Here is a 25,711-nt window from a genome sequence, read left to right on the forward strand (position 1 = left end):
CGTGTATTAAAAGGGTTACACAAAGTTATTTTAAATGTTCTATATATACAAGTAATAAATAAAATGTCAAGTTCAATAAGAACAGTGAGTGTTAAATGTAATAACACACACATAAATAGCAGACAGAGTAGTGAGGAACGAGTTATTTTCATTGAGAGGCGAGTTCTAAGCCACGTTATTACAGTTCCATAATTTTTATTGTTTTTTTCTGACAAAATCTTCGCTAGCATAGATAGAAACTTGCTGCACTCGTCTCCATTGCTACCAACTATCAATGGTGTAGAACTTCCATGTTCGATTTCCAAAATACGATGTAAATACTCTCTCTTTTTCGCTTGCTCGTGCCGCTGGAAAATTTTATGGGTCGCCTGATTTCTGGATACTTTGGAGTTGACGTGCGTTATTCTAACATCGAAAAATGCAGTCTCTCCTTTTCTCCAGAAACCTCGGGCTTTAATATATATAAAACTTGGTTTATCTATGCGCATTTACGTCAGTAACTACTCAATCAAGGCAGATTGGATTGACATGTGACGATGGAAATAAAAAATAAGAAAATACAAATATTCCGGTCTGTAAATTACCAATATTCCGGTCTGCAAATTATACAGTATGCATATCGATATTGTATGATGACTTTTTGTCACTATCACATGCATAACCACAAATTCATACACCTGGTTAGTTTAGAACACATTTACCTTCAGCATTATAGCAAAAGGTGATATGATCATCTGTATAAGTAATAATAAAGGACACAGTGACATTGACACGACAATTTTTGTAAAATTTTTTTTTCTAATTCCAATAAAAGTTAGGAAAAGTCACAACATTTCAAGGAATTAAATCCAATAATTAAAAAGTTATGAGACTTTGAAAATGTCGCGGGCACTTTATGCCCACCCCCCATGCCAAATAGGGTTAACAAATACAAAAAATGTTAAAATAGAGTTGTTTGATTTAAAAGATACTCAAATCGAGGGGAAATACAATCTTCATGGGATGTACTATCTCGTTGTCAATAAACCATGTGAGCTACCAGGAGAAGCTTACATAACACTTTCTGCATGTATTCTCTCAATATTTATATCCTTTCCTTGTTTATACATTTGTAAGTAAAGAGACAACTGTTAAAAACTTGACTAAATTTAATGTTTTAATAGCAAAAAACAAAAACGATTATACCCCACAGAATCAAAATTGATAAGTTATCGTGTCACCTCGCACGTATTCAAAAGGTGTCAAGGGAAGGATTGACATTGCAAAGCAAATCTTTTAAGAAAATACAAATTAACCTCATGCGAGACATGCAAAAATACATTTTACTTTATTCACGATGTACATTATGTGAAAAGAGAGAAGTGTTATGTCAAACTGTATAATATATAAACGACAAATAAACGAACTGTGAATTTTCTTTATTTGTCATGACGGCTAGTTTCTGACATTTTTTTCGGAGTTCTTGACTTCTGTACTGAGGGTTAGAACTATCTTTACATCCACCGGCAATTTCCTGTCATTAAAAATTTACAAAACATTACTTCAATGATTTCCTGCAAGACAAATGTTTAATAGAGTATTCCATAGACCGAAGAAATAAAATTTTTGCGAAGCAAAATTGTGGAGCACGTTTGCTACACGCGAGGTATACCAGGAAAATTATTGAGATTCTCAAAATTTCGATAGCAAAAAAATCATATAAAATCAGCGTAAAGAAATAGGACTGATATTTTTGCACATAAAGCTAGGGTATTTTTTTTCTAATAAAACAAGTAAGTTTGGATCGAGGGGTTAAAGTATAAGTCTAGTAAAAAATGCAATAAGTACGGCTCGTCCCCCCCACCACCGGATTTTGACCCCCCGTCTTTCGGTCCAGATTATACGTCCGCCGAACGTGAACACACAAAGAGGAATATCCTGTGAACAAGAAACGGTAGTCGGCATTTTAGACACATATTTTACAGACCTAAAATATGCCTTATTTCTTTGTATTATAGATAATTATTGTATAAATAATTAATTAATTATTTTACAATTTTGCTTCTAATACTACTATAGTTGTATTTTAATGAAAAATAATAGTATTACAACGGTTTTATTAATAGTAATAATTATTATTATTATTATTATTATTATTATTATTATTATTATTATTATTATTATTATTATTATTATTATTATTATTATTATTATTATTATTATTATTATTATTATTATTATTATTATTATTATTATTATTATTATTATTATTATTATTATTATTATTATTATTATTATTATTATTATTATTATTATTATTATTATTATTATTATTATTATTATTATTATTATTATTATTATTATTATTATTATTATTATTATTATTATTATTATTATTATTATTATTATTATTATTATAAAATGCACCATCGGGCTGTTTTGTTACAAATCGTGCGATAATTAAATTTGTCGCTAGCTGCCTCACGCGTCGGTTTTTTTTGTCATTGTTTACTTTTTTTTGTAGTATTTTGTTCTTCTCAGTAATTTTAATTGTATTTGTCATTTATTTTTCTCTCGAATTAGGGATTAGCTGAAAAATTCAAGAAAATTTCACCCAAAACATGCCACTTTTTTACATGACTATTTTTACGTTTGGACAAAATTTTTGCTAAAAATCTTTTTGTATCATAACAGTAGTGTAAAAAACCTCCTTAGCTGTCACTTTTAAAGGTGTTTCCACCCAACCGGTGTCAAGAAATTTCCACTGTCACGTATTATTCTGAAATAATAATTAGTGGTTATCATAATTAGTGGTAATATTAGGTGGTAGTAGAACGCAACCGAAATTTAAGAATTCTCAAACTCAAAGCGTTTTTAATAGTGATTTAAGCTTTGTTGAAACAGCTGAAAGGTTAAATGGGAGGAATTACTATAGATATTATAAGATAGAGCAACCTAAAGCTATATGACATGTGATATGTCTGTGAAGCTCAATAACCGATGAGATGAGCTGAAAAGGCGGTTCAGAAAGACATAATAGCGGTCGTTCCAATCTTTCTTAAGTAATCACTATTACTTATTGCAACTTCATGGTTAAATAAACTTCATTTCGGTAACTTAATGACGTTAGTATTAGCATAGACTCCCAAAATCTTTAAATTATGGAAATGTGTTTAACAAACCCTGTTTTGAGAGCATCAAAACAATGTATGTGTTTACTTTTGTACTTGTTTACGGATTCACAGGAACGCATCCTGGGATAACACGAGACAAAATTAAAGATTTTTGATTGAAAAAGGGCTTAAAACTGTTTTATCAAAGTATTCGTGGATTGTAACGAAAATATGGTAAAGTTATGGATTTGCTTACTAATAAAAAATTTCGACGTATTTACTTTGTCAGTACCTTTCTCGAATGAAACAGTATAACCGATCTCAACATTATTTTGTTTCAAAACGACAGTAGAAATGTACATCAGAAACAGAATAAATTTTATAGTCAGGCATGTCTTCAGGACAATTAAGGCAATCTACCAAGAAAATCAAAATCTTTTACTTCTTGTATCATTTGCAAGCCTCCGAACTCTTCTGAACATCTATTAAAAACATTTTAACAACTATCTCACCTTAAATGATAATTGTTAAAAAGGAAGATATTGACGAAACCACGATGTTCGTGAATATATCACTGATTATCTACAAAATAGTGAGGAAGATATTGACGAAACCACGATGTTCGTGAATATATCACTGATTATCTACAAAATAGTGATCATCTAAGAATGAAAGACAATTTTGAAATTAAAGACTTTAAACAATTATTAAAATACGCGTTTATTCAACAACCAAAACACTGATTGATATTGTTTTAACCAACAATGTAACTAGCATCAGTAGTAACATAAATGCCAATTGAAACTTTTTAATTCAACCTCGACGTTCACAACCTTGAATTATCTAAAAAATGTTTTAGCAGATGTGTTCAATCAACACGCTCTTTTTTCCTTTTTCCTTTAAAGAGATGTGTCAAGAAGAACATATGACCTTGCCTAGACAAAGATGTAAAACGAAAATGAAAACCCGAGATCAGCTCATGTACACGGACCGTAAATCAAATAAACTGTCGGAACTGGATGCCTACACACGACAACAAAACTTTAATAGAAATGAGTTAAAAAGATCAGAAAGAAAACGCATATAACTTCGTTTATTTCTAGAAAACAGGGGATTTTTCGGACACAGCTCAGAACTAGCAATCAACCAACCACGTTTACTATTGACCTCTCAGTGATACAGATTTCTGTAAATATTTTACAAAATTTTGGAGTTGATTGAAGCGTATATCGTTCACCCTCACGAACTTACATAACGAAACAAAAAACACTGAAAATCTAGTCCACAGCGACAGACTTTACATTTCAGACAGTCGCTAAGACTGGAGTGAAAAGTCATCGAAAGGAACTCAAACTTAAATGGGCTACAGGGTTAGACAACATTTCCAGGTGCTTTCTAAAGGTTGCTTTAAGCGTCATTGCGAAGCCATCAGTGTACGTCATAACGATATCACTGGTTTCAGACGATTTCTAATTAGCACGAATTTTTTCTGATACTAGAAATTATTAACTAAGGTATCCAGTTTAACCTTTCACCGTGGTCAAAAGGTAAGTTGCCTATCCGAAAAAATTTCCAAATTTTTTAACCCTTCCGATATTTGTTCCTACATGCAGCCGACAAGTTTTTTATTTCCATGGTTTTGTAATTTTGTGCTTTTTGATTCGTTAGTTTAAGCAACAACCGCGACTGCCCATCGTTCGCCCGAGTGTGCAGAAAATCTAGATTTAATTTTCGCTCTGTTTACAATATGTTACAATTAAAAATATCTGGAAATTAAAATACTCGGTGTCTTAGGTATATCACAGATGGCCTGCTCACAAATACACCCGACAAATATTTTTATCTGTAGCCATATGTAACTAAATCTGAGGCTTATTGTGAGGTGACTACAAAGTTTCTATCCATGTTTTATTTTGAAATGACGGATAAAAATGCAAATAATTTTTTTCAAAATACAAGAATCTTATCTTCCCTTTAAAAGGATCGCGTATTTCAGCCTTTAACTGTATTTAACCATACTTTAATGCCATGAACTTAAATATTCTGCGTCAAGCCTGAGAAAACACATGCAATTTCTCCGAACTGGTTAAATCATTCGATCTTAAACCTAGGACATGTTTTGTTAGACTATATCTGGCTGATTTCAATAATGAGAAACGCTTCATGTTTTTGTACGCGAGGCTTTTTCAAAATTAATATGCAGCCAAAAACAGTTTATCGTTTTCTTGAGGAATGGGTCACTTCGGGAATTCGGGCACTATGACGATAGTAGGAAGAAAATCTTGTCTATTGCACCAAACCAGTCCAAAACATAATACCATGTTTCAATTCATTATTTTAATTTTTACTAAAGTTATAGGGCAAAATTATGGTTTTTTATACCGCTGACAGCGAAATGGTCATGGAGGCTAATTGGTATGAAGTTATTTTGTAAAACCTGAAGATGATTTCACTCTAATGATAATAAATGTTTTTTTTTAAGATGATTTATCATCAAGCTGTTCAATATATCAAGATATTTAATATCAATTGATTTTTTATAAGACATTCCCAAAATACGACATGATTTAACTTTGCAAGGCCCTCAAGCTGGTGTGTAATACAAGGGGGGTATAAGGTCAGACATGTAGCAAAAACCTGTGCTTTTATTTGTAATGGACTTGTGAAAACATTATAAACACGGTGCAACACTATAGGCAATGACCAACCTACCTATACTAAATCCTCAGCCTGGGCAGCCTTAATTCGCGTGGGTCACACTTGTCCACTTAAGGTTTTTCAGGTCGGAACATTATCAAGATTTTCACAGGGAACCTAAAGAATTAACTGCTGCGTTAGTTTTACCGTAACATATTTTTATTAAAGCAGATAGCTATATGTTTATGATGTTTTCAACCAAAAAACATGTCTTCATAAAAGCATGCATTGTAGGACATTTTTGTCAGCATATCGTACATATTTCCCGCATTGTTATTTCATGCATCCATGTTCACTTGTTAGTATGATGGAATGCAATTTATTTGAACGGGTGTTATTGCTACAATCATATGTGCGATTATAATGAGGTTTTCTATTTATCAACACCTTGTTTCTAAAAAAATACGGAAATTCACAGGTTATACCGTCCTTTATATATTTCTTTTCAACTGTATACAGTATAACATTTTTCTAGCGCATAAGCAATATACGGGTATTGGTATTATTATGCATCGAAACTTTAAGCCACATCGAAATGTTTTACCCAGCCTTTAACGGCAAGTTGACTGACTGTTTAGTTGCAGGTAAATCGTTCACATATGTTGGTTAGACTTAAGGACAGATATTCTGCACATCCAGTGGGGCGTCTGCAGGTGTAATGTCTTCCGGACTTCGAGCGTTGAGCACTTCAATTATGTTGCGCTGAGGAAGAGCGCTGTAGTATTAGTGTATTTTACCTTAACGAAGCATAACTTTAACTAGTCATCAAGTTATGAAATTTAGCGCTATTACTTAAATAGAAAATTACATATGAATTTCGCGGTCATTTTGAAAGTTTACACCTCTAGATTGGCGGAAAATGTCCTTTCAGACGTCAACGATCTGATGGTTCAATGTTATGTTCAATGTTCTATTTCTCTGACTCTCTTTCTCTCTTTTCTTTTTTTCTTTCTTTCTTTCTTTTTTTCTTTCTTTCTTTCTTTCTTTTTTTTTAGTAGGAAATTATTGAGGGGGGGGGGGGGGGGGGGGGGGGCTGTGGTTACGGCACTAAACTAATTTACTAAAGTCCAACCATGATACATAAAATATTAAAATAAACCTAGTAGTTAAAAGAAAATTAAACCGAAATAAAAATACTATTGCCGACAAAATAAAAATACTATTGCCGACAAAATAAAAGTACTATTGCCGACAAAATAAAAATACTATTGCCGACAAAATAAAAATACTATTGCCGACAAAATAAAAATACTATTGCCGACAAAATAAATACTATTCCCAAAATATCTTACACGTACAGTAAACGTTGTCTATATTGTATTCTCGAAATCTCAAAACAAGATAATCATTTTATTTAAGTTAGTAGAACCACCTACGGATTAAAATCACGCTTGCATTAATTTGCACCTTCGCAGTAAAACATTTCATTGATTTAGCTTATAACAAATGAAGAAATTGGGGAAAGAGGGGAATACTCTATTTTGTATTGAGTAACAAAAGTAAACTGGGTGGTACAGACACAGACTCTGCTAATGATATCGGTAAAAATATCAATTCGATAAATTTTTCCACTGTAGTTTTAATTAACGAAACAGGATATCATCTTTGGGAAATGCACCTTTCTCTAATTTCATGCATTTTTAAACCTGTTTAAACCTGTTTAAGGTACATTTTGTATATCATGTCCATAAAATTAAAAGAAAAGATAATTTTTAATAACTGTTTATAAAAGAGGACACATAATTAAACAAACCGTTAAAACAAGTTAATTGTCTGCCGCGGAACAGCAGTATTAAAGTGGTCATTGTATACAAGATTAATAATGCCTGAAACGAGATTTGTATAAAGTTTGCAAATAACTGAAGTAGAACGAAATTTATTTTCAACTTCAACTCTTCTTTTCTTCCAGGTTCCTTTATAATGAGGTTTGAGTGTCATACGACTCTCCGTTATTCTCTTGTCAAATATACGAACATGAGCAGAAATAATACTTTCATAAAAAGATTACGTAATCACATAAAAACGAGACAAGGGGAGCAAAAACTTTGTTCTCGCGTAAGAAAACAATATTCAATAGGAAAGGCTCCGAAAAGCTCCAATGTAGCGTTTATCACCAAGAAAAGCATGTAAATTGTCCGTTGAACCTGAAAACAATGCTAGTAATATTTCTGAAATCGATTTTGACATTGTTGATAGTAATACTAAGGACAATAATACAGGAGCAGAAGACCTTATTAAGAAGAAGGAAGAACTCGTTACCAAACGCCAACAGTATACTAACTACGTTATGCAGGCATGTCAAGTATTGAAATATTAACTGCGTTGTTTGGTTTCATTGATCCCGGAATCGATGGTGAAAATATTATTTTACATAATAGTCGTAAAATCAAAGGGAATGATACAAGAGACAGAAAGCAATTCTTTTTTAGGGCCTGTAGCGTTTCATTGTCATCTCAGAAAACGCTACAGGTCCTGGTATGGAGGTTGCGTTGTCGTGTGAATCTTTTTTATTACTTACTACTTAATTTAACTAAACCAAAACATAGATATTGAAACTGTTATGCTGTTGGGAACCAACAATGCCCAAAACACTTTCACAGGATAGTGTATTTCCTGACCCCGGCAACTCGCATTCATGTTTGTTTTTACAGCATTATATATCATGTTCACGACCAATATCGTTTATCGTAAATAAAAGACAAAGTGTTAAAAGAACTATTAACATTATATATTATTCTAGTTTGTATCACTGAGACAAGTTTTCTGTAATAGGATTGATGGTGTTCCACCAGTCGGGATTGTAGCATTGATTGACAAAAATCGTTTAAGACAAGTAAATATGAGATAAAATGTTGAAAGAAGTAGTAGGATTGTATTAGTCGACTAGTTCATCAGAAACTGACTTTTCGTAACAGGATTGATGGTTTCAAACCGGGCGAGATTGTTACATGTTTGACCAAAATCACTTACGACAAGTATATACGAGATAAAATGATGAATAAAAATAGCAGGACTGTATTAGTCCATTAGTCTCTACTACTGAAACTGACCTTCCGTAATAGGATTGATGGTTTCAAACCGGGCGGGGTTGTTACATGTATGACCAAAATCGCTTACGACAAGTAAATACGAGATAAAATGATGAATAAAAATAGCAGGACTGTATTGGTCCACTAGTCTGTACTACTGAAACTGACTTTTCGAAATAGGATTGACGGTTATAAAGGGGGCGATATTGTAACATGTTTGACCAAAATCGTTTACGACATGTAAATACGAGATAAAATGATGAAAAAAATAGTAGGATTGTATTAGTCTACCAGTCTCTACTACTGAAACTGACTTTCTGTAACAGAATTGATGGTTTCAAACCGGGCGGGATTGTAGCATGTTTGACCAAAATCACTTACGACAAGTAAATACAAGATAAAATGATGAAAGAAATAGCGGGATTGTATCAGTCGACCAGTCTGTGGTACTGAAACTGACTTTCCGTAACAGAATTGATGGTTTCAAACCGGGCGGGATTGTAGCATGTTTGACCAAAATCGTTTACGACAAGTAAATACGAGATAAAATGATGAAAAAATTAGTCCATTGGTCTCTACTACTGAAACTGACTTTTCGAAATAGGATTGACGGTTTTAAACGGGGCGGGATAACATTATATTAGTCGACTAGTTTGCATTACAAGAATAGTTTCTTGTAGCAGGGCTCACAGTTTTGTATCCGTTGTACTAGTTTATTGTAGCAGGATTGATAGATCGGATGCAGATGTTGCATAACCAAATTGCCTACACAAAGTACACATAAAACGTATTGATGACACAAAAGCAAAGAGTACATAGATTGTATGCCTCAAACTAATTTCATGTAACGGATTCAATAATTTTAAATTTGGTTGCTTGTTACAAGTGACAAAATCTAAGCCCTACATACGCGACAAGAGTATTTTATTTTGAGGTTGAGAGTATTATATTCTGCTGTGAGTTTTTATTTGCAAGTTAGAAAAGACTGATAACTATTTGACCTGCGTTTTTAACATTAAACCAAAGCGAATTTGGTATCAGAACTCTTCCTATAGTAACAGGAGAGAGAGAAAGAGTATAGAAAATGCCACTACACCTTCCGTAGCAGATTTGGACAGTCTTCGTAAAATTACCTCGGGTTTATAAGCAGTCTCTTAGGCGGCGGCTTGTTACATGAGGCGGTTGTCCGCATACCACAAGTGCATGGCTAGCGATTATTAAATTAGCGTAAGTTTTGCTATCATGCAATTGCTTTATATGCGATTTTTATATTTCAACCTGTGGTGCAACTTTTTCCGATTCGGTTATCTGCGGACGTGTAAGTTTTTTCACAACAGCTCTAGCGACGGCCTAAGAGACCACCAGTTTGCCTATGGTGAGCGCCAGACTTTTTAAATTTTCGATACTGTTAAGAATATCAACCGAAACGAACAAGGCCAAACCAATTTACTAATATCATATACAAATACTTTTTGCTAAAATTTTATTCGTCGAAGAAAAGGCTTCTTGACCAATGACTTCACCTATGATACTTTCAGCAACAGCAATGTCGATATTTTCAGCAACCATTACTTTAATAAATAGTTTAATAGTTAAGGTATGCATGCCGGAAAAGTAGTAGACAAGTCCAATAAAGTGTAGGTAGTAGTTTACGTGTCCTGATCCATATCTCAATTTATATTTACATTATACACAACATTTTCCACTATATACAAACAAGAGATATTTCAGTCTACATTAAAGCTAATTTTTTCTTTAAAAACGTGTGGTTAAAAGTACAATAATAATGCTATGAAGCATGCTCTGAAAACTTTAAATTGAATTCTAACTTTTAAACGAGTTCGTAAAACACGTGCTTATACAAATTACGAAAGTAGAGGGTGTAATAACAAGAAGATTCAAGTTTGCTAAAACAGAATCATACATAGGATGTAGTAGAGAAGACCAATTCCTTTACAGCTCATAAACAAAATATAAACTTTAGAAAGCAGTGCATCAAGCGTTATATACACAAAATAAAATTAAGCAAGGAAACACATTTTGTCTAATCAAGGTTGTATTTAAAGAAAATGTCAGCTTAAACTTAGTTTCATTAATTAAAACTAGTTGTCAAAAATTAACTCAGTATTATAATCGTCGTCAAAGTTAGGAAAGTACAGTATCGTGCGTGTTAGCAGTGCTGCCTCTGGGATAACATGCAACATCAATTATAAGAACAATTAGTAAAGAAACAAAAGCAGAACATTAACATGTTTAATAATTTTAACGAAGAGTTATTCGTTTTAATGACTGGCATAAGTTCATGGAACAGATGTGTTCATAGTTGTTTTCTTTCGTAGTGCAAACGAGTACGAATTTGTACAAAAGTAAATTTTTTAGTATATCTTCCCCTTCCAACGCCTTAGTGACACCTTGTTTCGTTAAAGGACCATTAGCAATAATATACGAGCACTTTTGACGTATCAGTTGAACATCTTTATCGCAAAATAAACTTCTTCTCTTGCCCTAGTATAACAGAAAGAAATAAAAATAAGTATTTTTAAATGATATTTCTTCAAAGAACATTCACGGCAATACATTATACACATTGTACCTCTGATAATCTTTGGAGAGCGTACCAAAAAATTAAACCTACTACTTACTCTAAATAAAGATTTTTGCTGTGGCACACTACTTGCTGTACTTACAGTTTCCTGAAAAATGTGAAAATGTCATTTAGTTAATCTCAGGTTAAAGCTAATTCTCAAGTTTATTTGCCTTCCATGTGAATAGCACAATATGCAATGTATGAGCGGTGCTAAATGCGTTTTTTATACACCTCCCATAAGTTGTATTTACAGCTTACCAAAATATATTTTCTCAGTTACAAAATTTTCAGGATTAATCAGGAATCGCGATTAAATTCAGAAAAGATATGATTATTTAACGTCAAAGTAAGGAAACGAAACCTTAAAAAAACTAGCATCTTATAAAAAGAATCAAAAACTGCAGATTTAAACAGAAGCAGATCCGCTACTTACAGTAATTAAAGGTCGCTTAACAGGAGTATATCGCATGAAGCTACGGACTTTATACCTGGATTCAATATTACAGAAGAAACATCTAGGGAGAATTTTGTTTGGATCAAGGGATTATAAGGGAAAGATTATTTTTATGCTGGCCAATGTCAGTGTTAATATGGTTGTTACAAATTCAGAGCCATGTTAATAAATACTACCAATTTTAGGTTATATTTATCGATCACTTAATTATGAGAAAAATTCCATCGGGAAAAGTGTTGCTAGCAAGAAAAACCTCACCTTATAAAAACTAAAAATTTCACGTATAAAAGACTGTCCTTTTACTTGTGCGTGAAAAAGAATTCGTGTTGCGAACATATGCCATTTGTCCATGAACTACGTACTATCATGTCTAACAAAAATCGCTAATCGTGCGTTTCTACCTAAAAACGCCTTGAGAATTCACGAGTGATGTTGGGATTAATTCACATCATCACTCGTAGATTTCCAATGCCAAATTCCAGGATGGAAAACATATTTGACTATTTTTGTTAAAGAATGAGAAAGGGTTCTGAGCTTGCGGGTAAACTTGAGGAAGCGTGACAAATAGACAGAGTTTGACATGACCAACCTGGCCAATGAAATAATTAGCTAGCCGCCTAAAAGCAAACTGAAAAAATAGTTTCAAAGTTTAAATGTTCAGCTTCTTCTTTCATCAAACTATCAAAGTCGATATCCTTTCGTGCAATATCTACTAGGAATCATGGAAAGTTTTTCATACACTAATACAATTATTACAACAACAACACCACCAAACGTAGATTTCCTAAATAAATTATTTACTAAGGAATCACCTTTACGTCTACATAACGTCTATAAAAGATAGGCGTAAATTCTGTAGGACAACTTTTTAAAATACTTGCTAAGGGAGGCCCTAAGGGGAAGCTTATAGCTACACCATCAATTTGATTTTAAACTTTGTTAAAATGCTAGCAGGCTAAATTGGTCACAAGTCCTAGGTAAATTGTTTTGGCTACGAGGTAGTATTTTAGACACAAATGTGCGAGATCATAAAACATCATTGTTCCTCACTCAAATTTTCTGACATGCGTGACAAGCTTGTCTTTGTAAAGAGCCAAAAATATATAATAAAATATAATCTTTTTTCCAATAAGAAGAAATATGAATTACAATTAAAATGCTATGTTTTGTAAATAGAAAAACATTTATAGCATAACCTAACAATAAATTGAATGTTCTATAATACTTTTAATGAATTTCAAGCCATGAATTGATCAAGTCAATAACTTGTGTAAATTTATTTTCATCTTATTGCGAATGTTTGATGCATGTTTGTTGCAAATGTTCAATAAATATCGTGGATGGAAGAACAGATAAATTTTGGCAGCTCTGAACCAGATGTTTCTATTCCATATATAGTGTTCTGACTCCCTACACTTTTCGCTAGTGAATCATCTTCGCAATTAAGCCAGCACCTAAAATCGATGTAGATTATAATATGGATTATCAATTTTTAACCGATAAGTGTATGTGGTCATTATATATTGTCATATAATACTACTACTTTGAGTTTTTAACACCTTTAAACTGTACTGAATAATAATAATAAGTTGTAATTCGTATTGCAACTACTGTTTAAACTGTGTAGCTGGTTTACTAACTAGGTAACTTAAAGACTAAAAATACTTACAATTAGATTTATCACTGTAGACGCTTCTATTTAAAACCAGCTTACTCAAAAGTTAACGTCCTATTACTAACTAGCATCCTAGATTTTCTTTTTACTCTACTTGATATAAGTGAATTTGCACGCGAATCTGAATGCTAGTCCAACGATGAGATCATCTTGTCGTTAGCAGATTAACTGGAGTTTGGACCAATCTTCTTTCATACACAGCACCAGAAATTTTTATTAAAAACAGATAGGTACTTGACATGATGCTGATGATGATGCTAACAAATCATAACTCTAATTGGGACATATCGCTTTTGCTTATGAACTACGAAACGACGGATATCACTTAGAAATCAAAGTAAAAAAACTGACGCCCAAAAACTATGAAGCAAAAATATTAGCGTGAGATGAAAAAATATTAGCGTTTTTTCACATATATTCGGAAATGCACGCAAAAAATGATAGCTAATTATTTATTTGGAGAATGTCCTGAAGATTTATTTTTCTTTATCAAAACCTAATAGTTAAAATAAAAAGACTATTATATATTATGACTGAGAAAGAATAAAACGTATCTGCTTCTAATACTTTTCCTCGTAAGAGTTGTTCTAAATTACTGACATTCACTTCTGTTAATGTGTCATACTATTATCACTTTGATGAACTAATACAACATACTAAATGCGTAGTTTCATGTAACTACTTATAATATAACATACTTCTCTAAAATCACATTTCCTATTATTTCTAAGTACATACTTTTTAGCAGCTTTCTTCTTGCATGCTTCGACAAAGTCGCCACAACCAACTTTTTTAGCTATCAACTGGTCTACTTTATCATAATTTTTTTTTTTAGTAACGAAGCTTTTATGACGATCACTGTCGAGGTGCTATCAAAACAATAACAATAGCTAAACGAGTCTTTCTGTCAAAAAACTATCATTTTTATTTTTCCATCGATATAATTCTTGTATCCAAGAAACAGATTTGATCTACAAGAAAAAAAGGGGTCATAGCATACATATACATGTTGTAGTGATGTGTAACGTATCTTGCAACATTCACAAAAGCCATCATCGGCAACATCTTGAGGTCTAGGAAGAACATATTTATTACGTGAACATTAATAGAAAGGATCTTAAGAGACGTTGTTGGAGTTATGATAAAACGAATACTATTGCGCTTTCTTTTACAAATGTGTAGATTATTAGATGACGCTCAAAAACCTTGAAATCGTAAAAACATTTTAGGAAAATCCCCAGTTTCAGCTTGTCAAGATTCAATTTTTAAAGACCTTGATATTTAGATTTACAGTTACCAAAATCACCGTAATTTCAGAAGAACACAATCAAGTTTCTTTTTTTTCAGTAAAGTAGCTATACAGCATTCATGGATCTCTGGAGGCAAAATGTATTCAAAATAGTGGAATTAATTACTAACAAAGTTTTATCCCAAAATAACAAAAGAGGTCTTTTTTTCTTCAATAAAAATGTTATTTCAAATGTCGATAAAATATAGTAGTTATTTATAAAGAAAACAAAGAGGAATAAAAATTAAGAAAAAAAATAAGAAAATTTGAGCCTATATTCAGTCATTTTGCAAAGAAAATTGAGGCTCAGGTCAAAATACGGTTATCTTTCAAAAAACAACGTGTAATGCAGGAATTGTAGAAAATACATCTAGGCATTTTCTACGTTGTTGATTTGTCATACCATAAAAAAAGTTTTTTGCCGCCCACTAGCTGCAAAGCACCAAGTAATGCTTTTCCAGAAACAGTTAAGAAGTTGTAGTTAGCATAAAATTAAAACACACAGACTCTTACTTTAAAATAGTGACCCTAGGAATAAAAAAGAGCACCATAGAGAATACTAATTTAGATGTGAACTGTTAAGATGCCTTGTATCACACGAGTCATGTCTTGTGATTTCCTTGTCGATTTCAAACAGACAACCCTTTTCAAAGTAAAGATTAGGGATCTTCGTCGTATATATTAATGGCTTGAACAAACTAAAAACATAATAAAGAAACAGGCATATTAACAATACGTTCACGGTAACAATTCAAATTTAATCATGAGATTCAGGTTGTAATAAAGCCAAATCATTATTATTTTTATTTACTGAACACGTTAAAACTACACAAGAAAGGAGAGAGCTACTTACTTTTCACGATCTCTGATAATCATGTAAGGCTCTTTTAATACTATAAAAATAATTGTGTCACAATACACGTTTATTGATGAAAGGTTATACTTCTCATTGTAAGTGTGCTCACCTTCTACCTCAATTACAGTTTTTTGCCCTTCCTACAATGAAATCATTGATAAATTGAAATAACAAGCAAAAGTTTTAGTTATTAATTAAGCAATCGTACAAAAATTCAATAAACAAGAATGCTAGTTTTATATATTAACATCTCAGGAAATATGCAACATAAAAACAGCGCTTGCTACTAGTTTATTATTAGGAAATGAAATTCAGTGATGTAATACATACCTTCAGTTTCAGAATACTTGCATGGGAGATCTTTTTTAGCTAAGAATAAAAGATAAACATCATATATATATATGATGTTTATTTTTATATAACTTGTAGTGGAAGAAAGAACAGAAGCAGAACCTTGAACACACTAATTTTTTTGAGCCTTGATAATATGCGAGTTTAACATGCAGTAGGCAAGAAAAAAATTGACTTTGTTTGTGCAAATATAGAAAACGTGAATTCACAATGAAGCTTCTTTTAAATCACAGCTCAAGAATACAAACACTACATTTCTTATTTGTGATCACAAAAATCCAAACAACTGCCTTGTGTGCAAGAATATTTGACATCAATTAATAACTTGAATTGAAATTATAGAATCCTGGTGAGAATATTTGCTTCTCTGGATCTTTAAATTTTTTACTTTTTACTTTTGTACACTACAAGAAATAATGATTTCTACCTGATTCTCTATATCTTTTAAATGTAATGGCACACACAAGTTCTTCTATAAGAAAAAAATGCAGTAAATATTTGGAAGCAAAATAACAGTAAAGTTCCTTAGAGTTAATAAATTACCTGCTTTCACAAAGACAACATGCATTTGTCACCATAATCGTATCTAAGCTCTTCATTAGTCTTTATGAGTTTTAGAGACTTTAAGCCTAGATACGGCACTTTGTCACGAACCAGTAACACCATTTTACAATTGGCACACCGGGATGGGCATGGTTCACGAATCTCGCCAAGCAGTTGGAATGTGTTGCATCAATGCTTAAATATAGTAGAAAAACTATTCAGATACTATTTACGGATTAGAAACAAAGTTTAAAATATCTTGAATTAGAGTTTTTGGGCAACATTTGTGTACCATTACCAAAAGCTGCAATATAATAATTTGTATACCTATATTTGTTATATAAATAACTACATAAAACGTTTCTATCTCTTATAATAATACGAAGTGTATGTGACGGTCATAGTGGATATCGTCATTTTCCTTTGATGTCGTCGAAATTTTCTCTGAAGTCGCCGAAAAAAGTATGTCTCGGATGTTAAATTTTATGACATTACGGCGCGACGTCACAGGCCTATCAATAAGAAAAAAGCTCCCGCGCGACAAAACGCGCGCGCTGAGAGGGGGAAATTCTGTTCGCGCGAGCGATCTTACAGTTCCAAAATTAAGACAAAAAGAGAAAAGAAACATTAATTTCTGAAGTCGGGGGACGATTTAACCAGTGAACCCCTGAACACTGGAGACTCGAAAGCCTTTATCTTGACTTCATTCGTTACGAAAATTGTATCATGTATATATGTTAATCTCTTTTTATCTACTTGTGGTGCTTAATTAATATAACAAAATTCTATTTTTTTTTTAGGTTCGTATATATATTTGAAGATAACTATTTATAGAAAGTGTTTCATTATAGTTTTACAAATAGAGATCGTCCTCGCTGTCCCAGCTCTCGTCACTTGAACAACTATCATCATCTGAGCGATCATCATCAGTTATATTATCGATACGGTTTGGTTCTGACGTATTCAACTTGAGCCGCCTGCGTTTTGCCATGTAGAGCACTCTCGCTCTTTCGATGATTTCTTCCCGCTCCTGAGGTGACCACAGATTATCGTTGCCAGAAATGATCAAAGTATCCTCCAATGTATCGTGAGCCATTGAAAGTCGCCGGTCTGATAGAATGGAAGTGACAGTACTAAAGCACCGTTCAACACTGGAGTTTGATCCGGATATGCTGAGAATCAAAGAGACGAGAAGGCTCACGTTGGGAAATGATTCTCTTTTGTATGTCAACACCGACTTCCACATGTCGCGTACTGCCATTTTATTGTAGTGAGTCGCTGCGTGTATTTTGAACTTTTTCCATTCGACCAATGATCGGTTCAAGTCGAATCCTGCATACACAAGGGACTTGGCGGAATGATTATGTAGAAGAATTATTTCCCGATTACCGTAATCTCTATCAGATTCCCAATATTCCATGTCGATGAATCTCATTGATGTATACAATTCCTTGTCCCTCTTATAATCACAAAAGCGCTCCTTGAGAACTTTAATCAGTGACTCGCACAACTTTTTTTTCAGAGCTCGAACAACATCAATGGCATGGTCTTGATTGATTTTATTAGTTTGGAATTTTACAGTGACGAAGGTTTTATCTTTTTTCCGCTTTTCGCCAGCTTTAATGAATTGACCCTCTAATGCTCCACTCAACCAATTCTGATCACCCGCTTTGGTACTAACACTGTAACGTCCAACATAACTGTCCAAGAACTTCAAATCACCCCCAATTTCGTCAATGTTTTCATTCAGTTCAGAAGTTGTTTGGTCGATAATCGAATTGACTGAGTAAGGTAAAAGATCATTCGATTCAAATATTTTTGAGACAGGAACAACCATTTCAAGCATATCAAGGTAAGTTGCTATAGTCAACAAAAATTCATAGGATTTGAACTTTTTAAGAAGGCCTGAAACTTTCGCTTTCGTAGTAGCATTACTCCCTTTATCGTCCGCGATGTAATTTTTCGTATGCTGTTATGTACGCTGGCCATGATTCAAGGATATTCTGAAATCCCCGCCTACGATGCCCAACAAACCTTGTTCCTGTGATCTTCGATATGTTATAGTATGTGATACCTAACGCCTTTGCACATTCTGCAACTTCAGATTTTAGTTTGCCACTATTTCGCAAGAGATAAAAATTTGTTGTGTAGAACTGATCAACCTCGTTCAGCTTGTTTATATTGAATGCTTACTTAACTGCGAGTTCTATGCGGTGGTTTGCACAGTGAATCATCAACATCCATGGCCGCCCCTAATCCTTCATCTGCGTCAAAACACCCTTGTATTTACCAAAGTTAACACTGGCTCCGTCCGCCGTACAACTGACAACCTTTTTAGTGAAGCTCTCTTGGTCCATCAAAAGCGCACTATTGTCGTCACGGAAAATACTTTCAATACCGGCAACAATCGAACAAGCATCACCCCCACCGAACCTAGCCACTTCCAGCAAACTCGCAACCACGTAAACTGGAACACCACTCCTCTCAGTTCTCACTAAAACAAGTTCTTTTTCCCTTCCAGTTTTTCTGGCTTGGCTACCATCTGATAGAATCGACATAAAATAACCACTTGCAAGTACAACTGCACATTTTTCCCTGACAGCCTCAGCTATGCAATGAACAAACTCACGTCCAGAACGACCGTCTTCTTTCCTCTCTATGAGTCGCACACCATTCTCCTTGCAGCATTTAACCTGAAAAGTCAGATAGATAAAACAATAATGGTCGTACTCAAACAATACTCGAACATGGTTTCTACCTATTTCGAAAACTTTAAACATATTTATAAGGGCAACTTACCAAAACACCAAAGTGTTTGTGTGGCATTGTCGGTTCCATCGCCATGTGATACGCACATTTGATAAGCTTCGTATATGCCTCAGCCGCGGATTTTGCGTTTGCTGATTCAATAGTCGTTTGGATCTATGAAATATGAAGTGAACGTAATTGTGTTAGAGTGAAAGTAAATAAAACTTGAAAAACCCTATTTTGTAGAAACAAACCTTGTCAACGCTAGCTCCCGTCTTAACACATGTGATTGATGGTAATCGATCTTCCTTTGGTTTACTTTTCTCACACGATAGTGCGAGAGAATGACCTTCGCCGGAAATATGTCGCGTAACAGAGTGTTTTGTTACGAAACTTGTCCCATCAATATATGTCAGGACAGCTTCCTTCACTGGTCCCTTGCAATTCGGATGCTGAAGAATAGCAGGCTTGTTTTTCGCACAAAGTTTGCACCAAACGAAGTTAACAAATCTATTTCCGTTTTCTTCTAAAGTTTTATGTCCGATAATATCATCAATACCCCATTTCATGAAAGTAGATAATTGGATTTTGTTCCCTTTGATACTTTTTTTTGACGAAGACATGTCGCGATAATGATTTCAGATAAATATAGCAATCGAGTTTTCAAAACATACGACCTGCTGTATTCTATTCTATTTTAGAATAACGTTTCGAACGCTCTCACCCAGAGATGTTCCCATAACAAAACTATTTTTGAATGAATGGAGAAACAGGGAGATGGAGTGTTATGTAAAACAAAAGAAATACATTACTCATTTTCTTGTTTATTACAAGAACAGGTTCCACATAAATACGCGTGGTGTGATCAACAAAACAAATTACAAGTCTTGTTACACAACTATAGAAAAAAACGACATTTGATAACTGAAAGTACGAAAACAAAAGAAATATATTGCATTCACAAACAAAGAGAATCATTTAGCAAATATTTCTTGGGTTTAAGGCAATAAATAACAAATTAAGTTTGATAAATTTTCTCCCTGATCTTTGTCAGAGCATCTTCAGATCATAACTAAAAACGTCTTTCAACATGCATGTAAATCATAATTGTTACGTTACAAAAACATCGTTTGACCATGTGACTATAAACATCATCCACTTCTAACTTTTTCATGTCGATGTATCTTCGTACGATTCCGATTTTAGCATGTCGGGGTCTGGTAACAAAGTAGATTCACAAAACGGAATATCTAAAGGTCATTACTGGAACGATATGTTTTCGCTTCGCACCTAACGTGAATGGTTGGTCAGTTTATGATTAGTAAAATGAACTACTCTATCTAAAATAGAAAATACAATCTCAGGAATTTAGGATATTATCGCTCAGCTACATAACATGGAATCAATCTAGGCGAGTGAAAAATCACTCCACAGAGGCCTCATATTTCAGAATTAGGCGCGTGTTTGCGTGCGCGGGAGCGATCGCGCGCCTCTTATTGATAGGCCTGACGTCAATAACACTACTACTAACGTCAATATCCTATATTAAATTAATGAAGCCATTACAGTGCACTTAAATATTTGAGGCCAAATAACTTGGAAACGAGGTGGTGTCAATGATTTTTCCCCGCGTGGGTAAATAGGGACCAGATAGGACCAATTTGGGTAATTTTCCCAAACCTGGGTCCCTGAATCCGTTTCGGAATGGACGGGTTGATAACGTCATCAAAAATCGATTAAACCCCCATATTTCCGTAACCGTTTGTCAAAAGTACATGATCCTATACATTTTCTTGATCAGCGTTTAAAGACCTATAAGTTGAAGCCAACAGGCATACAAATTTCTAAAAATTAATTTTGTTTGTTTTCGCGGGTCTTTGCTGACATCAGCATATTTTTTAAACCCTTATATATCATTAACCGTTCATCAAAATCACATGATCACATACATTCTCTTCATGAGCGTGTCGAGCTCTACACAATAGAGACAACGGATAAAATGAATTTCGTCAATTTGTTTTTTCATATGCACTGCTGACATCAGCAAAAGGTCTAAAATAACCAATTTTTACATTGTCCCTCCTGCCTAAGTGGATTTCTCCACAGGCCTTATCGACTAGTTTATTATATTGAAAATCACTTTCCCATTTCCCCATAAAAAAAGAATTCACTCACTGGATATTTTCTAGCAGCGTTTATGTCAACTTCTTTATCTTTATAACTTCTTTATCTTTATAACTAAGAAAAAGTAATTCCTATGAATAAGGATAGACAATAAGGCACCAAACATCAAACATGGCTAACCTTTATATATAAAATAGCAGTTGTCACAAAACATATACATAATAAAAAAATAAAAATGATGTTAAAAACATTAAATAAATTAGGCAATACAAGAGTTCACAGTTTTAACTAACTATTGTTTAAATAAATCTTTCTTTTGTTACAATGCTCTTTTTTGAGAATTGAAAAATGGGAGTAAACTGTTATGAATTAAGAAAAGTTACAAATCATTCACATATGTTTTAAGTAGGGTTACTGGCAATAACTTACTAAATTTTCATGCCTTAAAACCATTTTTTTTAGAAAATACAAAATACTCATAATGCCCATGGTCTTATTAAATTCACTCTGTTTACTTCCTTTTTTAATACAGAAAATAAGTGAACAACTTAAACTGTGAAAAGGTCAATAAAAGAGAATATAGCACATTGAAATTTTATGCGGGATAGAACTTTACACTAGAGGTTTTGGATATGTAATAGTTATAAACCAGAAAATGTACATTACATATACTTTAAAGAAACATATACATGGTCGTTCAGCATATATATTTTTATGGTAATATTTCGACCTCCATATTGGAGGTCTTCATCAGACTATAAAAATTTTTTTAACGGTTGTCATTACTTTGACATCAAATCGACGTCGTACCTTACGATCAAATTTATTAAATTCTTGTTTAAGCATTTTCGCATTGTCCCAATCATAACCAGCATTACAAGAACTAGAGTGAAATGAATCTCCTGATGCGCTCCACTTTTCTTTAATGTTCGTGTCTTTGTGTTGTTCGAAGCGGGTAGCAATTCCCAACTTCGTCTCCCCAAAATATTTTTTGCCGCATTTGCATGGGATAATGTATATGCCGGGTTGACTTAGTGGTGGTAGTTGGCATTTGTTTTTCGATGTCAATATTGTCTGAATTTTAGCAGAGCTTTTAAAGACAGTTTTATATCATTTAAAGAGTACATTACATATATAATATATAATTGCATCTACCACCGTATCCAGTAGCACATATATACTTTCTATGGCAAATCAGCTGTTCATTTGTTCTTAAAGAAATATTAAAGAATATGCAAATAATAAAAAAAATTATAGACATTATCTTGTGTTCTTATGGTATCATTATATTATTGCCCTCCAAAAACCAAAGAATGGGTGCATAAAAATCCCTGTTTTATAAGCCATAAACAAATCAAACCATTGCATTTTTCACATAACTCTTCCGTGTATCAGTCAAGTAATAAAAAATAAATATAAAGATGTTTTTTGCATTCAAAAGCTTCTGTGTTTTAACATGATTTTTCACACACTGATGTCAACAAAAGTTATGACATTTTTACCGATAAAGAATGTCATTGATGTATATATAAAAAATATTGTATAATGCCTTTAAACAAACGACTTCACTGTGCAAGGTACAAATGGTATTCAAAGACCAGCTATGATGTATATAAGTTGTAATATAGAAATTCACAGCTTAATATATATAAATAAAGTTACAAATGTCCAGAAACAAATGTGTTCAATACCAGAAATGTTGATGCAGAGAAACTTATGAAGTTGTCACAAGCAATAAAAGAACTATATAAATTAACACTTTTATATAAAAAGAATGAAAAGATAATAAATATTTAATATCCATGATTTGAAAAGCATTTATGCCTACCATAATTGTTTGGCTAGGAATGAAATGTCTTGTGTTGTACATTTATGAAGCTATGCTATCTTATTTATATAAAAACATGAAATATTGCACATTGTTCCAGTATGCTAGCTAGACACTTCACAGAGAAGTGAACACAACACAATATTTTCACAAATTAGTTTGGTGTTTTTGGAATAAATATTTGTATATATATTATATTTTTTCACGACGATAAAGTAAATGTGGTACAGGAAAGACATTGTATTTCGGGTAAATGAATTAAAAGAAAAAAAAATTATATTGTATCCAATATGTCCATATTTTAGTCAGAAAAACTAGCTCTTATAGAATGCTATATAGCAGATACTTTTTCCAAGGTTACTTTTAACACACTCGATACATTTTTGGGAGGTCACATAACTCACATACTTTGTGCAGGAGACACCGGTTCAATTTTGTAATGCGGCTATTATATATGCTGGTTATTGAAAGTTACCATAGCTCCCCCCCCCCCCCCCCATCCAGATGAACCTCCAAGGGAATGTGGATCATGGCTAATTACCCTAGTTACATGTAACAAACTTTCAGACAAGTCATAAAAGCAGTAACATTTTTTAAACTTTTTTAACCCTAAGACTGATAAAGGCTTGGCGCCACAATATATATGACCAGCCAGCCAAGGGAAATTGAACACTGCTCTGGTCTTCTGATGATTTTAAACACTACAATTAGCTACAAGAACCTAGCTAGATAGCTTCTACAACTAACGAGCTAGCTATAGCTTTTGTAACTGGGTAAGTTAGCTAGCTATTTCACCTATTCCACAACGTTTTTTAATAATAGTAAAACAAACATAAAATACTTTCATTGAGATAGCTAGCTAGCTAGCTATCTACAAGAGTGTTGCTGCCAGCTAAACTGGCGATATAAACCAAAGCAAAACACAGTTAGCTAGCCAGCATAAACTTTGAACAACTTATTGTAGAGAGAGTTTTGTTTACAATACAGCACAGGCCCCAAACTTAACCAAAAAGATTTGCTAAACTACTGTTGGAGTGTCGCTGCTGCCATTCACGCTGCCATCTTGAAATTATGCACGGTAACAAAACAGCCGGAATGGTAGCAAAACCGCCCGATCTCCCGTAACAAAACAACCCGATGTGACAAAACAGCCCTATTTATGTAGCAATCCCGCCCGGATGTAACAAATCAGCCCTGCCGACATGTAACAAAACAGTCCATGAATATAGTTATTATTATTTATTATTATTATTATTATTATTATTATTATTATTATTATTATTATTATTATTATTATTATTATTATTATTATTATTATTATTATTATTATTATTATTATTATTATTATTATTATTATTATTATTATTATTATTATTATTATTATTATTATTATTATTATTATTATTATTATTATTATTATTATTATTATTATTATTATTATTATTATTATTATTATTATTATTATTATTATTATTATTATTATTATTATTATTATTATTATTATTATTATTATTATTATTATTATTATTATTATTATTATTATTATTATTATTATTATTATTATTATTATTATTATTATTATTATTATTATTATTATTATTATAAACAATTTTTATACAGGATATAGATTTTCAATATAAATAATATTGCTATTAACAAACGTCCTGTCTTTAAAAATCAAAATCAAAATATAGTAAGGTAAAAATATATATTATATAAGAAATAAAAACGAAACTAGTTAAAAAGTCTTAAAATTAGCTAAAACTGCCAGATTGTGTGTGAGATGATAGAATAAACAGCAAATGTCTGTTTATGAAACTAACAGGCTACAAATAAAATATCACAACTGAAGTAAAATCTCGGCAGGAAAAATAAGCACGGTAAATCAAACAGAACACTCTGTATTATCAAATGGAGTATGGGACTATCGGATATAAATCAAATCAAAGGTTAAAAATCTTCAAAACATTTTTCCTAAACAAATTAAAATTTTCAATTTTACGAATATTTAATGGTAGCTCGTTGTATAGTGCAACACCCATTGAAAAGAAATCAGATTTTGCATATTTGAGTTTTGTGATTGGAATTTGTAATTTATAACCATCATTTCTTGTCCCCCTACCATGGGACTGTACTTTGAAGTAATCAATAAAGTTTGCACACGTTTTCCTTTCTAAACATTTTTGCACAAGTAGAATTGATTGTTTCTTCAATACGTTTTCAACAGGTGGTTGGCTTGTTCCATGACCGTTTCAGCTAGATTATCAATAGATTTAAGCTTATTTCTTTGCGTTTGGCTTAAATTTAAGTTTACCGTACAGTTGTATATTATGCAAGGAACAATCATTCCATTATAAATCTTTCTTTTTGATGAATCGTCGAGATAAGTTTGAAGAGAAGACAACATACGTAATTTGGATACTAAACGCTTGTAGATTT

The 25,711-nt window shown here is 32.7% G+C and overlaps 2 protein-coding genes across 5 annotated transcripts; both read right to left on the reverse strand.

Annotated features, from left to right (window-relative positions):
* Positions 1–10,431: 10,431 nt before the first annotated feature.
* LOC130613712 (uncharacterized) lies at positions 10,432–12,832 on the reverse strand. The gene is made up of 3 exons (XM_057435045.1): positions 11,839–12,832; positions 11,461–11,511; positions 10,432–11,323 (listed from the first exon to the last, which is right to left on the reverse strand). The coding sequence occupies exons 1-3, from the start codon at positions 11,872–11,874 to the stop codon at positions 11,081–11,083; spliced, it is 330 nt and encodes a 109-aa protein (XP_057291028.1). The 5' UTR covers positions 11,875–12,832; the 3' UTR covers positions 10,432–11,080.
* Positions 12,833–12,961: 129 nt separating this feature from the next.
* LOC130613711 (uncharacterized) lies at positions 12,962–24,501 on the reverse strand. Of its 4 annotated transcripts, XM_057435044.1 has the most exons (9): positions 22,255–24,501; positions 21,496–21,558; positions 16,573–16,767; positions 16,457–16,501; positions 16,009–16,047; positions 15,676–15,715; positions 15,336–15,520; positions 14,535–14,607; positions 12,962–13,313 (listed from the first exon to the last, which is right to left on the reverse strand). In XM_057435044.1, the coding sequence occupies exons 3-7, from the start codon at positions 16,595–16,597 to the stop codon at positions 15,382–15,384; spliced, it is 288 nt and encodes a 95-aa protein (XP_057291027.1). In that variant the 5' UTR covers positions 16,598–16,767; positions 21,496–21,558; positions 22,255–24,501; the 3' UTR covers positions 12,962–13,313; positions 14,535–14,607; positions 15,336–15,381. The 4 variants fall into 4 exon arrangements, with proteins under 4 accessions (XP_057291027.1, XP_057291026.1, XP_057291025.1 ...); XM_057435043.1 differs by having other exon boundaries at positions 12,962–14,607; XM_057435042.1 differs by having other exon boundaries at positions 12,962–15,520; positions 22,255–24,496.
* Between the last annotated feature and the right edge of the window lie 1,210 nt (positions 24,502–25,711).

This window comes from Hydractinia symbiolongicarpus, chromosome 11 (genome assembly GCF_029227915.1).
Source record: "Hydractinia symbiolongicarpus strain clone_291-10 chromosome 11, HSymV2.1, whole genome shotgun sequence".
NCBI classification, from domain to species: Eukaryota; Metazoa; Cnidaria; class Hydrozoa; order Anthoathecata; family Hydractiniidae; genus Hydractinia; species Hydractinia symbiolongicarpus.

Coding starts and splice junctions, on each gene's coding strand:
- LOC130613712 (XM_057435045.1), bottom strand. CDS start 11,874: ATGCGATATACTCCTGTTAAGCGACCTTTAATTACT. Junction 11,512..11,838: donor TTAAGCGACCTTTAATTACT/GTAAGTAGCGGA, acceptor CACATTTTTCAG/GAAACTGTAAGTACAGCAAG. Junction 11,324..11,460: donor AGCAAAAATCTTTATTTAGA/GTAAGTAGTAGG, acceptor CTGTTATACTAG/GGCAAGAGAAGAAGTTTATT.
- LOC130613711 (XM_057435041.1), bottom strand. CDS start 18,418: ATGCTTGAAATGGTTGTTCCTGTCTCAAAAATATTTGAATCGAATGAT.